The sequence below is a fragment of the Monodelphis domestica genome, chromosome 2, assembly GCF_027887165.1.
Source record: "Monodelphis domestica isolate mMonDom1 chromosome 2, mMonDom1.pri, whole genome shotgun sequence".
Classification (NCBI taxonomy): domain Eukaryota; kingdom Metazoa; phylum Chordata; class Mammalia; order Didelphimorphia; family Didelphidae; genus Monodelphis; species Monodelphis domestica.
The window spans coordinates 125,889,300-125,906,319 of NC_077228.1; the positions used below are offsets into that span (position 1 = coordinate 125,889,300).

Genomic DNA, 17,020 nt, shown 5'->3' on the forward strand with positions numbered 1-17,020 from the left:
CCTTCTTTCTGTCCAATCTCTGAGCTCTGCTGCCTAGGCTCTGTGATCTTCAGCCTTGGCTTTCAAGTCTCTTGCCAAGACCTTGCACTCGTTTCAGGGGCAAGTCTGTGGTCATCCAACCCCCCAGAATTTAGAGATTGCCTGACCTACACTCTGACTCTGGCAGAGTGGTTGGCTTGGGGTAGGTGTGATCAGCTCACTGCTTTGATAAGTGTAGTTACATCCCCTTATGGTATGGATATTCCCAAATAATACCTACTTTTAAGGCTATATCCTGTGGGAAAGCCCCTTTACATGTCTGATTTTGTTTTCTGTCCTTTTGATACTCTTTGTATTGACTGGTTGGAAGGAGATTCAGAAAGTTCCTGTTATTCTAGGACCATCTTAGCCCCACCCCTCCACCTTAACTGTTTATTTAAATAAATTTTATAAAGTAATAGTTTTATTAAGCCAATAGTCTTTTTATTTTTAATTTTAAAAACCTGTTTTAATCAATCTGTTAAAGAGGTCCATCAATTTTACTTTTGCAACAAATCTCAATCATGCCTCCTTTTATCATATACTGTTACTACTGTAAAAAATAGACTTGAACTCTGGACTTCAATCCCCACAAGCCCTTGCTCCACTTCCCCAAAATGCTTTGTAATCTCACGGAATTCTGAGGTGGGCCAAGATCAAGAAGGGATTTAAGCTGATTGCAAAGGCTTTTCAGTCTCTTTTGGATTTCCGTTTTGGAGAAGACGTAGCTCTTTCCATAATGTAGGTGAGGCCTTGTCTAGGCCTCTGGCCTAGGCACATGTTTTTTCTTATTCTGTATTTTCTTTAATCTTTAACCTTTAATAAACCTCTAAAAAATATAATACTCCTTGCTGAGAGAAACTAATTTCTACCTGCCTCAGTCTCCCCTAAATTTTAACTGTTACACTACCTTGGTGCAGGCCATCCTTGCTTCCTGCTTGGATTATAATCTGATATTATGTCTGCCTGCTACAAGTCTCTATGCCAGGCTATTCTCCAGTAATGAAACTAATTTTCCTAAAATAGAAATTTGACTATGTCACTTCCCTCCTCAATAAACCCTAGTGGCTCCCTTTCATCTATAAGATAAAATATAAAATCCTTTGTTTGTCATTAAAAGACCTCATTATCTTATTCCTCTGCTCCCTCCACTTGAACTCCTTGCCTCCTTGATATTCAGAGAATAAGACACTACTTCTTGGCTCTTGTGAAGATTAAATTTGACACTCCCCTGATTATAACAATGAAAATATTAACTCTCCCCTGATTGTGAAGATTAAATTATAACCCCCGTCTATTTAGAACACAGTACATAAAAGTTAAGTATGGAGATCTACCCATTTTTAGATTTAAAAACCAAAGGTGCAAACACCCTATTTCACACATTGAGTGGGAAAGGTCTGTGACTCATGTGTGTGATAGTGGATGAAGAATCAGAATAGACTGACTGCCTTCTGGGCAGTCCTAAAACAAAGCGTCAACTGTGATTGGTAGATGTAAAATTAGGGGAAGGCACAGGAAGTGATGAAAAAGCAGGGTCTTGAAAAGGTGCTGTTACTTCCTGTGAGACTGAGTTCTTAATTTTTTTTGGAAGTGGAGACTAGAGGAATTCTTCATTCTTTGATCTGCTAACTGGACCTGAGACCCTGTTTTTCCTGGTGAGCCTAATAAAGAATCTGCTGACTAAACTAACACACGGTGAGTGAAAACCTGACCCCTACATGCTGATTTTCTCTGAAGACCCTTTCCTCAGGAAAGACCTATTCCTCTTCAGACACTTCCTAGGTCGTCGGCTTTGGTGAAACTTAATCTCACTTCTCTGGGGGAATGGGGAGGGTGGAGATAAATTACTTAGTGCTGAGGCTAGATATCTTACCTTACACTCTCACTGATTTCTTGATTCAATCATTCTACATTTTTTAATGATTACATTCATAAAGGTAGAGTGACTACATTCATGAAATATAAAGTCTAACCTTTTTAAAATTAAACCCTTTGAAGGCTGAGTCAATATGATGGCATAGAGACAGTGAAAGTTCAGATCTCTGAAAACCCTTTCTAACCAATTACAAACTACATGCTCCTAGGGGGCTGAAAATCAAACCCAAAAAGATAGAGCCAAGGAACCCTCCTGCTGGACTCAATGTAAAAGGTACACCCCCTCCCCCCAAAGGCTGAATTCTAGAACACACTGGTTTAAGGGGAAAGAAGAAGAAAGGTACAAGGACCCCTCCCTCAGCTAGACTGCTAAGCCTCCAGAGGCAGCTGGAATGTCTGGGCGGGTAAGGGTGCTGGTCTGGAGGGAGTACCTAGCAGTGAAAGCTGTGCCAGGCTCAGAGCATCAAATGCAGGCAGTGGGGAAGCACTCAGAGTGGGCAGCCTAGTTGGAGCAGTGAAGACACTCCATATTGCTCCCCCCTCACAAGGTTTTGGCATCGGGGTACATCCAGCTCAACCCAGCTGGACTTAATACCATAAAAGCCTTCCAACACCCCTACCCCACAAACTGCCCTGAGAGCGTTATTGACTAAGCTCCAAAAGTGAAGGCTGACAGAAAAGCTCCAAACCACAGATCCAACAAAAGAATGAGAGAGCAAGAGCACAGGCAACTTCAGGAAGTAAAGAAGGGGTAAATATGAGCAAACAACAGAAAAAGAAAAAAGAAATTACAATCAACAGCTTCTATACTGGCAATGAACAAAGAGCAAAAGGAACAGAGAAGGGTGAGGGAAAGCCAAACCAAAAAAAAAAAAAAAAACAGAAACCTCAGTGAATTGGATACAGGCTTTAGAAGAATTCAAAATACAATTCAAAACACAATTAAGAGATGCTGAAGACAACTGGGAAAAGAACATAAAAAGCAAGTGAAGTCATCTAGGAATAGAAAAGAGTATCTCAAAAACCAAAATTAATCAGCTTGAAAATGAGGCAAAAAAGATGAAAGATGACCTCCAAAGAAAATCAGAGGAGAAGGACAAGGATGACCAAAGAGCCAGGGACAAAATCCAGTCTTTAAAAACCAGAATACAACAATTAGAAGCAAGCAACGTCACAAGGCAACATGACCAAATCAAAAGAATAAAAAAAAATTTAGGAAAATATGAAGCACCTCATTCACAAAAAAGATTTAGAAAATCATTCCAGGAGCGACAACTTAAGAATCACTGGTCTACAGGAAAACTATGACAAAAGATAAAAGCCTGGACATCATCTTACAGGAAATTATCCAAGAAAACTGGTCCAATATTCTAGAACAAGAGGGACAAGTGGAGATTGAAAGAATCCACAGATCACCTCCTGTACTTAATCCCCAACTGACAACACCCAGTAATGTTATAGCCAAATTCAAGAACTATCAGACCAAGGAAAAAATATTACAAGCTGCTAATAAGTCATTCAGATACCATGGAACCACAGAGAGGATAACACAGGATCTGGCTGCATCTACACAGAAGGACCAAAAGGCATGGAATATGATATTCTGTAAAGCAAGGGAACTGGATCTACAATCAAGAAGCAACTACTCAGCAAAACTGACTATATCCTTACAGGGGAAAGTATGGTCATTTAACACAATAGAAGAATTCCAAGCATTTATAAAGAAAAGACCAGACCTGAACAGAAAATTTTATGCCCAATCACAGAGTACTCAAGAGAATCAGAAAGTAATTAAAAAAGAGGGAAAAAAGAAAAACAAAACCAAAACCTTCTTTTTTTAAGAGACCCAATAATTTAATATGATATGTATCCCTTTAAGAAAAGAGGTCATTGGTAACTCTTAAAAATTGTTATTACCACCGGGGCAGCTAGAAGAATTACACTTAGAGGGAACAGTGACAAACTATATAGGATGAAATGGCAAGACATAAATATGTATATAGATATATGCATGCATAAATATATATGTATATATATAAATATATATATATATATATATTCACACACAGAACTAGAGGTAAATAAAGAGGTTAATACTAAAAGAAATGGGAAAAGAAACAAAAGGGGATTAATTAATATGTCACAAAGAAGCTCATGGAGGGGAGAGGAGGTGAAGATAATTACTCTGGAAGGGTAAAGCAGTTGGAGATATGAAATACTCATCTCCTAAATGCATTGAAATTGACTCAAAGAGGGAAGAACAATCAAATACATGGGGAAAGCGAATTGATTTGGACCTATTGGGAAGTAGAAGGTAACAAATGGACTGTTGGGGAGGGAAGTAGTACAAGGAGAGAAGGTGGGGGTAGTTTAAAAAGACTGTAATGAAAATGAGAGGGGAATAAAGAGAGGGATAGAAAGGGAAGAAAATAAGGGTGGGAATTAGGGGTCCTAATTAAACATAAAACATTGGTGTAGAAGGAAATAGTGAAAGAAGAAAAGGCAGGATTAGGAGTGGAAATTAAAATGCTGGGAAATATACAGCTTGTAATCATAACTCTGAATGTGAATGGAATGAACTCAACCATAAAATGCAAGTGAATAGCAGAGTGGATTAGAAACCAAAACCCATATGCTGTCTACAAGAAACACACATGAGGAAGATAGACACACATAGAATAAAAGTAAGAGGATGGAGCAGAATCTACTGGGTATCAACTGAGAAAAAGAAGGTAGGAGTCTCAATCATGTTATCTGACAAAGCCATAGTAAAAAATAGATCTAGTTAAAAGAGATAGGGAAGTTAATTACATCCTGATAAAAGGCAGTATAGAAAATGAGGAAATACCAGTACTTAACATGTATGCATCAAATGCCATAGAATTCAAATTTATAAAGGAAAAAATAACAGAGATCAAGGAGGAAATAGATAGAAAAACTCTACTAGTGGGAAATCTGAACCTTCCTCTATCAGAACTAGATAAATCAAAACAAATATATATATATATACATATATATATATATATATATATATATGTATATATATATATAAATGAGGTAAGAGAAGTGAATGAAATCTTAGAAAAATTAGAGTTAGTAGATATGTGGAAAAAATAAATAGAGACATGTGAATCTTAAACTACTCAGACTATACTTTAGAAGACTGATTAAGCTATTCCCCATTTTTAACAATGAAGATACTTAATCAGGAATGTATTGAGAACTTCTAAAATTACTCCACCCTACTCAGACAGTGCTTTAGGGGAAGATAAAATTGAAAACTCCTGATTAAACAATGAAAAGTCCCTAACTCATACTTATAGTGAAGCTAAAACATTAAGCTAGGTCTATTTTTAGATCTAATAAAAAAGGTGCTAAATACCTATAAAGGTTAAATTAATCACTAAAAGGACAAGCAATTTACAAAAGGCAAGCTTAACAAAAGAGGTGTGAAGTACTCAGAGGATTTAATCTAACAAGAGAAGGTGAGAACAAAAGAAGATGTGAACTAAAGACTGGGTGGTCTTGGGAAAAAGTGTCTACTGTGATTGGTAGATGTGAAAATTAAGGGAGGTGACACAAGAAAAACTTTCTTCAAAAGGAAGGGGAGTTTGAAATTTAGTTAGTTGGAGTTCTGACTAGTTGGAGTTTGTAGAGTTTTTGGATTGGAAGTTAGTTGGAGTTGGAGTTCAGAGGTTTGGAGCTTGCTTGAAGATGATCTTGTGGTGAGTGATAAAGACTGACTCGCTCTCCCTTAGGCTCTAGGCTATTCTAGGCCCCTTTCTACTATTTTCATTCTCTCTCTCTCTCTCTCTCTCTCTCTCTCTCTCTCTCTCTCTCTCTCTCTCTCTCTCTCTCTCTCTCTAATTCTCTCTCTCCTCTCCCTCCCCTTCCTCTCATTTCCCTAATTCCTTCATTTGTATTAAATAAAATCTCCATAAAACCTAGCTGACTTGGGTATTTTCATATTCAAGAATTTTTTCACGGTGACCACTTAATTTCAGATTGTTTAGCTGGAACTTTTACAGTTTTGGCAATTCACAGTCTTGGCAAACCACATTTTCACGGTTACAGACAAAAAGGAATACACCTTCTTTTCGTGCAGCACATGGTATATTCATAAAGACTGTCCATGTACTAGGGCAATAAAACATTGCAAACAAGTACAAAAGAGGAGAAATAATAAATGAAATGTTCCCAATTACAATGTAATAAAAATAATAATTAGTAAGGGTACATGGAGAGGCAAACCAAAAATTAATTGGAAATTAAATAATAAGATTCTCCAAAATTGGTTAAAGAAAAAATCATAGAAATAATTAATAATTTCATTGAAGATAATGACAAATAGGAGATATCCTTTCAAAATCTATGGGATGCAGCCAAAGCAGTACTCAGGGGAAAAATTTATATCCTTCAGTTCATAGATTAACAAATTAGAGAGGGCAAAGGTTAATGAACTGGGCATGCAAATTAAAAAATAGAAATTGAACAAATTAAAAATACTCAGATGAAGACTAAATTAGAGATACTAAAAATCAAAGGAGAAATTAATAAAATTGAAAGTCAAAGAACTATTGATTTAAAAATTAAGACTAGAAGCTGGTACTTTGATAAAACAAATAAAATAGACAAAGTATTGGTCAATCTAATTAAAAATAGGAAAGATGAAAACCAAATTGACAGTATCCAATAAAAATGACAATCGAGGTGATATGGATGAATATTAACAAAAATATAAATTGAGTAGACTAACAGAGGAAGAAATAGAATAGTTAAACCAATATCAGAAAAAAAATGATCAAGCCATCAAAGAACACCTTAAGAAAAAAAATCCCCAGGTCCAGATTAATTCACAAATGAATTCTATCAAACATTCAAAGAACAACTAATCCCAATATTATACAAATTATTTGACAGAAGAAGCAAAGTAGGAGTCCTATCAAATTCCTTTTACAACACAAATATGGTACTGATTCCAAAGCCTGGCAGATCAAAAACAGAGAAAGAAAACTATAGACCAATCTCTTTAATGAACATAGATGCAACAATATTAAATAGAATCCAGCAAGTGATCACAAGGATTATTCATTATGACCAGGTAGGATTCATACCAGGAATGCAAGGATGGTTAAATATTAGGAAAACCATCCATATAATTGACCATATTAACAAGCAAACCAACAAAAATCACATGATAATCTCAATACATTCAAAAAAAGCTTTTGACAAAATATAACACTCATTCCTTTTGAAAACACTAGATAGCATAGGAATAGAAGGGCCATTCCTAAAAATAATAAACAGTATATATCTGAAAACATCAGCAAACATCATCTGCAAAGGGGATAAACTAGAAGCCTTCACAATCAGATCAGGAGTGAAACAAGAATTCCCATTATCACCTCTATTATTTAACATTGTACTAGAAACACTAGCTGTAGAAATTAGAGAAGAAAAAGAAATTGAAGGTATTAAAAGAGGCAATGAGGACACCAAGCTATCACTCTTTGCGGATAATATGATGGTCTACTTAAAGAATCCACCAAAAAGCTAGTTGAAATAATCAACTACTTTAGCAAAGTTGAAGGATACAAAAAACCCCACATAAGTCATCAGCATTTCTACATATTTTCAATGCAATTCAACAGGAAGATTTAGAAAGAGAAATTCCATTTAAAATCACCATAGACAATATAAAATGAGTATATCTGCTGAGACAAACACAGGAATTATAAGAACACAACTACAAAACACTCTCCACACAATTAAAACTAGATCTAAACAATAGGAAAAAATCGATTGCTCATGGGTAGGATGAACTAACATAATAAAAATGACAATCCTACCCAAATTAATTTACTTATTTAGTGCCATACCCATCGAACTACCAAAAATTTTTTTTTACTGAATTAGAAAAAAAAATTTAACAAAGTTCATTTGGAAGAAAAAAAGAGCAAGGATATACAGGGAAATCATGAAAAAAAAAATTGCTAAAGAAGGAGGTCCCACAGTCCCAGATCTCAAACTATACTATAAAGCAGAGGTCATCAAAACAATTTGGTACTGGCTAAGAGACACAAAGGAGGATCAGTGGAATAGACTTGGGGTAAGTGACCTCAGTAAGATAGTCTATGATAAGCCCAAAGATCCCAGTTTTGGGGACCAAAACCCACTTTTTGATGAAAACTGCTGGGAAAATTGGAAGAAAGTATGGGAGAGATTAGGTTTGGATCAACATTTCACACCCTAATAAACTCAGAATAGGTGAATGACTTGAATATAAAGAAGGAAACTATAAGCAAATTAGTTGAACATAGAATAGTATACATGTCAGATCTTTGGGAAAGGAAATACTTTAAAACCAAGAAAGAGCTTGGAAAAAAAAATCACAAAATCTAAAATAAATAATTTTGATTACATCAAATTAAAAAGTTTTTATACAAACAAAACCAATGAAACCAAAATTAGAAAGGAAGTAGCAAATTGGGAAACAATCTTCATAACAAAAATCTGTGACAAAGGTCTAATTACTCAAATTTATAAACAGCTAAATCAAATTGTACAACAACCAAGCCATTCTCTCCAATTGATAAATGGGCAAGGGACATGAATATGCAATTTTCAGTTAAAGAAAACAAAACTATTAATAAGCACATGGGAAAGTGTTCTAAATCTCTTATACTCAGAGAGATGCAAATCAAAACAACTCTGAGGTATTACCTCACACCTAGCTGATTGGTTAACATGACAACAAGGGGAAGTAATGAATCCTGGAGGGGATGTGGCAAAGTTGGAGGCATTAATTCATTGCTGGTGGAGTTGTGAATTTATCCAACCATTCTGGAGGGCAATTTGGAACTATGCCCAAAGGGTTCTAAAAGACTGTCTGCCCTTTGATCCAGCAATAGCACTGCTAGGTTTGTATCCCAAAGAAATAATAAGGAAAAAGACTTATACAAGAATATTCATAGCTGTGCTCTTTGTGGTGGCAAATAAAAGGAAAATAAGGGGATGCCTGTCAATTGCTGAATGGCTATACAAATTGTGTCATATGTTGGTGATCAAAAACTATTGTGCTCAGAGGAATAATAAACTAGAGAAATTCCAAGGGAACTGGAATGACCTCCAGGAATTGATGCAGAGCAAAAGGAGCAGAACCAGGAGAACATTGTACAAAGAGACTGAGACACTGTGGTATAATTGAATTTAATGGACTTCTCCATTAGTGGCAATGCAGTGATACTAAACAACTTGGAGGGAACTATGAGAAAAAACACAGAAGTAAAACAACTGCTTGATTATATGGGTTGAGGGCATATGGTTGGGGATGTAGACTCTAAATGAACATCCTAATGCAAACATCAACAATATGGAAATAGGTTTTGATCAAGGACAAATGTAATACCCAGTAGAATTGCATGTCAGCTATGGGAAGGTTGAGGGGAGGGGAGGGAGGGAAATAATATGATTCTTGTAACCAAGGAATAGTGTTCTAAATTGACTAAATATTTTAATAAAAAAAATAAATCCTTATCAGCTGTGAGAAAAAAAAATAAAATTAACCCCGTTTCCCCTTTACACTCTGGACATTTTCTCTGCCTAACCTTTATGCCTAGAATGCTCTTTCCTTATATTTACATCCTGGCTACTCTGGCTTCCTTCAAAATCCAGCTAAAATTATACCTTCTTTAGGAAGTCTTTCCCAGTCCCTCTTAATAATAGTGTCCTCTCTCCACTGAATATTTCCCATTTATCTTGTATACAGTCTTTTTGTACCTACTTATTTGCCTATTGTTTCTTGCATTAAGTTATGAGCTTCCTGAGATTAGTAATGTCTTTTGCTTTTTTTTTTTGTATACCAAGGCCTACCAGCTATTTCTATTCAGTGTACCCACTGCATATAATAGGCAATTAATAAACACTTATTGACTGACATTTCAGAATTTCTACTTTGTGATTTTGCTAGCGTTTTTTTTTTTAATTCACTTTTCAAATTTTAAAAGTTCCTTGCTAAATTCATTCATTTTTTCTGGTTTATGAATGTTTAGATGTTTTGCTTTCAGAAGTGCTTTAGCTACATATTGTAATTTTTGGTATACTACATGATTTTTAGTTTGTTATCAAGGATTTATTTTTATTGTTTCTATTTCTGGATGATTCATAATCCTTACATTACCTCTTCCCATACTATCTTTTATTTGTTATTCATGTGTCCTTCAAATCTTGTCTTTACATTTTTTCCATTATTTTTTCTTCCTCTGAATTTTTGGTCTTTTTTTGTCTTTTGCCTCCCTTACCCCCCAAGACTTTATTGTTTTGAAAAGAATCTTTGCTTTTGGTTTTAAATTCTTATATTCTCTGATTCAGAATTGGTTTCCTACTAAAAAAACCGTCTCCAGTACTAGTTGTCCTTCTACTCATCTTCCCTGACTTATTGAGGCTCATTCTGTCAACATTTATCACCCAATTAAGAATCTAATTGATGTTATCTACCTATCTCTGGAACACTTTTCTAATTTTCTCAATGCATTCTCTGTCTTTTTTTCCTCCCAGCTCTTTTTGGCATACTAGGGAACCTAACACACATATTGCTATTCCCTCAAATACTCTAACTTCCCAGTTCTTTCTGAATTTCTTTTAACCTATTCCTCCATGCTTCCTGAGCTACTCACAGAGATGGTGATAGATTTGATCTTGTCATCATCCTAAGGTATCCCGACTTCCATGTTCAAGAATTCCAAAATTCCTCCATTTGATCACAGTATGTCATTCCATCATTTTTTCTGCTTTTAAACTTTTTACCCTGTTGTCTCTCCAGAACCTCTAATCTACTGACCATTCTCTCTTCTTTCCCAGGCCATTGATCTTGGCTTCCCTCTCAAATCTTAGTCAAATTCTCGTCTTCTAAAAGAAGCTTTTCGAGGACCCCTTAATGCTAGTGATTTCCTCTGAGATTGCTTCTACTTTATTCTGCATATATCTTTATGTATAATTGTTTGCAAGTTGCCTCCCACATTAAATTGAAAATTCCTTATACTGACTGCTTATCTCCTCTTATAACAGCATTAAATAGCCATAATCAGTGCTGCAAGTTTATGAACCTCCTTGAAAAATGGAAGCATTTCCATGTGCTCTATACTTTTCTGCTGTCACTCCTTCCCCTTCCTTTTGAGTCTGTTATCTAGTCTATTTCATTGATTTTAAGCTGCCACATGACCTGGGCTTCCCACAGGGCTTTATGCTTAAAGTTCATGCCTAGACTGAACTGCCACTAGGGATGCAATATCTCCCCTTCAGCTGCAGCTACAGATTCTGTGTGTGTCTGTTTAAAGGTGGGAGATAGGAGGGAAGAAGGAGGAATGCCCAGTATTCCAAATACCTGGGCTAGTGTGCTTTTTAGCTGGGAGGAAAGATTTTTTCTTTAAGAACTATCCTGGATTCATGTCTTTTCATTATATTCTTTCTGTTGTTGCTATGTTAATGCATTTTGGGGTATTTTTCTGGCTTATTTGAAGATGTGAGGAACAAGTTGCATTCTAGGTTACCATTCATTACATCATCTCCTCTCACTTTGTAATAAACATCTTTTACAAGGTATACAGAGCCACCATTTATGTGAAAAGAATCAGAAAAGTCTTACAAGACAATATACATGCAGGTCACTAATAATGATACAATATAGACAAAGTATACTCACTCATGGTGATGGGAATCAGGAGAAAAGTGAACCATTCTCTTGTTACTTACTGGGCCAGATGTAGCAACCTGAATAGATCAAACAAAACAAGAGAGAAGAAAAGAGTTTGTAAAAAGATAGTAAATAATGGGAGACTGCAGGACATCTAAAATGGATAAAACAACACATAAGAAAATGTTCTAAAAAAGGTTTTCAGGATCTACTGTACAACCACTGAATGAAAGCTTGACCATTCTGATATGCTGGGTATTTACTGTTTTGTGGTTTACAGGACAGCAGTTTGGGACTATTTTTTAAAAGTACATTTAAAAATATGTTTTATAATATTGAGAACTAAACTGTTGGTCTTTTCATTTGAGAGCATTGTTCCACTGCTCATATATTTAACTTTATTTGGAAAAAAATGGTTTTATTTAATTAGGTTTTTGTTGACCACCTTGTATTTTATAGAAGTATATGCATACTTCATTTATAAATATAAGTAACTCCTGTTATAATGCACACATTTAAATGCATACACCAGCTTAAATCATCAAATATGTTCTTTTTTACATATTAAAAAAGCTAAGAAATAATGTACATTATCTTCCCACTTACAGAAAACAAAATATATTTCACAAACAAAAAGAAAGCTTTATTTCTCCATTCACAGATGCAAATCATGGGATAGGATCAATTTAGAATTAGAATGCCCTCTGATTACTTAATTCACTTCTTGCATTCTTGAAGAACCTTTTACATCTTATTAATTAGAAAGATTTGTGAGATCTACACATTCAAAATCTAGAAATATTAATATTGTACAATGTAATGAATAATTTCATCCTCACTCTATCAGAGTACATTCCTGCAAGTATGGACACTATCAAAATACTGTGAATTTTTAGTATTGTCTGCTATACTCAGGCCAACATCCTATAACTATAGAAATACCACTTAAGATATAGGATTTCAAAAGGCATGGTGATACAGAAGACAGCTTAAAAAAATTAAAGACTGCATCATTGCAATGATACTATCTTTCACCTGCGTAAAAAGGTAGATGGCAAAGAGGCTTTGAAATTCCACAAACTAAAATATTTTAAATATTTACTGCTATTGATGCTAATAAACAAATGGTTACTTGAGAATCATAGGTAAACATGTGGCTGAACTCCAGGACTACCTCCAATGTTCATCTCAAAATGAGGTTTTCATGCTATTCCAGGGGGTATCCCTGGCATACAGTAATCCATTTTCTACACTGTGGCTGTGAGAAAAGCCGACCGGGCCTATGTCATGCTTTGTTAGAGGTTCATGATCACATTATCTCATGGTGGACCTGACACTTTTATTCAGTTTACAGTATGTTCTGTGTACAGGCAACTTATTTCCTTTGCCAGGGCTGCTGACAACCTTTTCCACACTATATTAATCTTGTTTACTGACTTTATCTTGGTACAAATATCAGAAAACTGAACTTTTTATCTCATGGAAAAATAAACAACATGTTGACAGAAGCAGAAGCTATTTTCTGGACTCAAATTGCTTGTTTACCTGCAGCAATACTTATGGAAAAAATGTTTAAGTCTTGGTCTGGCTTGAAATACATAATCCAAAATTTAATAAATGAAGAAATCTCACATGAACCCATGTGATAAATTGCCAAGTGAAACAATATATCTGAACATAATATCACTGAATTTGTAACTAATTTATACAATAATATAAATGTAAGCTTTCAATCTAGTCACAAACAATCAGTTAGTGAATTTCTCAAATTTTCTCATAAATATCTCCAAGTTCATTTCAATTGTTGGAAAAAAAAAATCCACAAAAAGATTTACAGCAACAAATGAACAAATTTAAATATTTCTATATACTTGATCCTCTTACAGTGTTTTTTTGCCAAAGCAGATTGGAGTAATACTATATTGTTATTTTAAATTCAGTTTTCTCAACAATCAACTCACAAGCATTTATTATGCCCTACTATGTATCAGGTATTGTGCTAAGTTCTGTGATACAAAGAAAGGTAAAAACACACCATACCCATAAGAAGTCTCTGCTAATGGAGTGTGTGTATGTGTGTGTGTATGTGTCCCCAAAATATATCTATATAGGCAATGACAGGGAATTCATGAGGGAAGCCACAAAGACACAGGTAGAAAATGCTTTTGCAGGTGGGATTTTATAGTTCAGTTTCAGGGTTCCATCAGGCAAAATTCAGGCAGATTGAATTTCATGTACATGAAAATTCAAGATTATTATCTCTAAAATGTAGAATATGTGGAAGATAGTAAAGAGGAAGGAAATTGTAAAGGTAGAAAAGGGTCAACTTTGAAGTGCTTTAAAAGTCAATTTGAATTGGGTATGGCAAGGAGGGTACTCCCATATTCCCCACTACTGGGGAAACTCAGACTAGTGGACAGCTTGAGTTCAGAAGTTCTGAGCTGGAGAAGAGCTAAAACCAATTTGATGTTTGTACTAAGTCTAGCACCAAATATAATGATAAAATTAAATTTAAATAATTAAACTATTACCTCATCTAAATGGGTAACAGAGAGAATGGAAAAGACAGCCATGAGAGTTCATAAACTAGATCAGGACATGATAAGGGAGTTTGCTAGCTACAGGATAAGGAATGTATCCTTTGAAATGGTACTGTTCTGATGGGAACTTTAAGAAATTCCTTAATATGTTCTGGGAATCAGATTCTATTTACTTTAACATATGAAATTCTACTAAAAAGCATAATTAGATTTCAGTGAACTATAAACTATCAATATGGTGACCAAAAGGATTTTATTAGTAGGTAAAACCTTTAGCTTTATTTTTATAATAAATAAAATAAAATGAAGCAGAAAACAGTAACTGGAATTACTTTTTACCTTACTAAAACAAACAACACACCAAATCTAACAAATGAAAATTCAAAGTTAATAGTGGGGCACAATGATGTATTGGAAAGAACACTGAATTTGCAATAATGAAAACTGAATTTAAATGTTTAGTTTCCCCCTCATCTAAAAAATGAGGAGACTGAAGTAGATGACTTTTAAGGTCCTTTCTCTACCTAAATCCTATGATCCTAAAATAAGTAGAAGGGATTTATGGTACAAAAGTATCCTCTGCTTTAAAAACAATTTAAAGCATTATTCTTTGAAAGAGTTTAAAGAGTCTTAAGGAGACTAACACTGTTGGGTACATAAATATATCCTCTGAGGCCTAGACACAAAAAAGTTCTTTTTCTACTACTCCTGTAGCAGGGGAAAAGGACAGGGCAAAAGGGATACAAGAGGGTTACATGACAAGTTACAGAATACCATAAGATTACCTTAAGACCTCTCATTGAAAGTTCATGTTGTCCTCTAGATAACTAATCCATAATAATAAAAAAATGAACTGAATGATCTAAAGAACACTAAAATCATCAAAGATCTATTTTAAAATCAGATAAAATTATTAATTACTAGTACATAGTACAGTACAGTGAGATGTTTTGATTTTCTTCAAAGAGATTTTTTTTTCTGAGAAAATACAAAAAGTTAACAAGTTCATTTCCTTTGACTGTATAGGCAAAGAAATACTCAATCCTGTAAATATTATCAAGAAAGAAAATTAACTATATTTGAAAGAATAGATATTTTGTTATTTTGGGGAAACAATCTAATCCTAGCTCTTTGCTATTGCTGTGGAGATAACTATTTATATAATTATCTATCATTTACTGTTAAACTAATTTTATATATTAGATCATATACTCTCCTAGATATAAGAACTACATTTAATAGTAATATATTTGATTAAAAGTTTTTTTCAATACTAATTCCATAATCTATATTATGAACTATTTGTCTTGTAACCTCAACAAAATCTATTTGGTGATATTCAGACTACATAGTTTTAAGATTCAGTGTAAGAGAAAATTTGTATTATTGGACTAAGTTTCTGAAGTGAGATAAATTATTTTAGTATGTAAAATAATAAGACTACATGCAGAAAGCTTCTTGTACTATAGAATTAAAAAACAAACATTAAGGTACCAATCCCAATAAAGAGGTATTTATAATGGAAACAAACACATTTAAACACAATAGCAAAAATACAACTATGATTCCAAAGGTCTATAATTATTAATTTGTGAAAAAAAATAGTCAAATGTCATTAAAGGAAAAAATATATATTCTTTACAGTTTATTAGCTCTGTTAAAAGCAATGTCTTATTATCCTCAGTTTTATAACTTTCCTCACAAGTTGGCAGAAACAACTTCCTTTATATAACTATACTTATTTACTAACCAAATTCTCTGAAGTATCATCTTAAGAGATATCTGACTGTCTTTTCATTTAATTTTCTCCATCTCCACCCTACTTTTCTGCATCTAGGAAAATGAACAAATAATTACCCAAATTTGGCCAAATTTTATGAGACAACAATTTTAAAATAAAAGAATAATAAGAGGCTATTTAAATGTTGGATAGTTTTCTATTTGAATTTACAATTTAGATGCTTTAGTTAAGTAAAAAGGTACCATGCAGACATCCCTCTTTTTTTCATTCAACAATAAGTCTTTCCTCATCTCCTTAAGTCTGATTTTCTATTATAATTTTATATACCTTTCAAATGCTCTCTTGCTCTAGTGTCTACCACTGATATCACAGAAGATGATAGGCTTCTATTCCTAAGAAAGTTTTCCTTGAATAGGCTAATATTATGGCTCTGTGAAGATCATTCAATCACATTTCTCTTCCCTGTAGGCTTTAGGTTTCCATGATACAACTACTGTACAACTAGGATGCATGGAGTATTCAGAGAAGACTAACACACCTCTGGAGTGAGGGCTTGCTGAGCCCTTTTCAGGGCTGCTCAGCTACCCTTGTGTTTGACCTTTCACTCAACTCTCACTTGGGGCACCTAGGATTTACAGCATGCCCAGCAGCTATACCTTAGTAAAGCTATCTTGGCACACAAGCAAACCAGGTTGATGGTAACCAACAAGCCTCAAACCCTTAGATGATTTAGGGAGATGTCTACCCCAAGTATGTGAAAACTTCCCCTGGCACAATGGGTTGATGAAAATAATTTGTTTTAATGACCATGAAAGAGACTAAAGTAGTAGCTCTGACACAGTTAGAGAGCTTGGTCAGACACTGAATATACCAATATCATCCACTGCATCTTGGGTCACTGCCAGTCCACTTCTGTCTTACTACTATTGGATATTGATGACTGGAAGAGAGAGTGAGGCTAATGACTTTTTTCAACTCTACCTCACTTGGATCCAATTCACTCTCAAATCAAGATGTAATCCCATTAAGTCAATGGTACTCTTATGAAGGATGAACAACACAGAGCACACTCTATAAGTATTCCATCAATGACTCTGCAAATTTGGCAAAATCCAGAAGTTTCCTGTTAACTTCTTATAATTCTTAATCTGA

The 17,020-nt window shown here is 34.5% G+C and overlaps 1 protein-coding gene across 12 annotated transcripts in view; it reads right to left on the reverse strand.

The window, feature by feature from the left end:
• Positions 1-17,020, reverse strand: part of GPATCH2 (G-patch domain containing 2) — a 306,229-nt gene that overhangs the window by 141,480 nt on the left and 147,729 nt on the right. For all 12 annotated transcript variants that reach the window (XM_007481411.3, XM_056815946.1, XM_056815945.1 and 9 more), the window contains one exon: positions 11,597-11,664. In XM_007481411.3, coding sequence (XP_007481473.1) covers positions 11,597-11,664 — 68 coding nt within the window. The remainder of the gene's footprint in view (positions 1-11,596; positions 11,665-17,020) is intronic.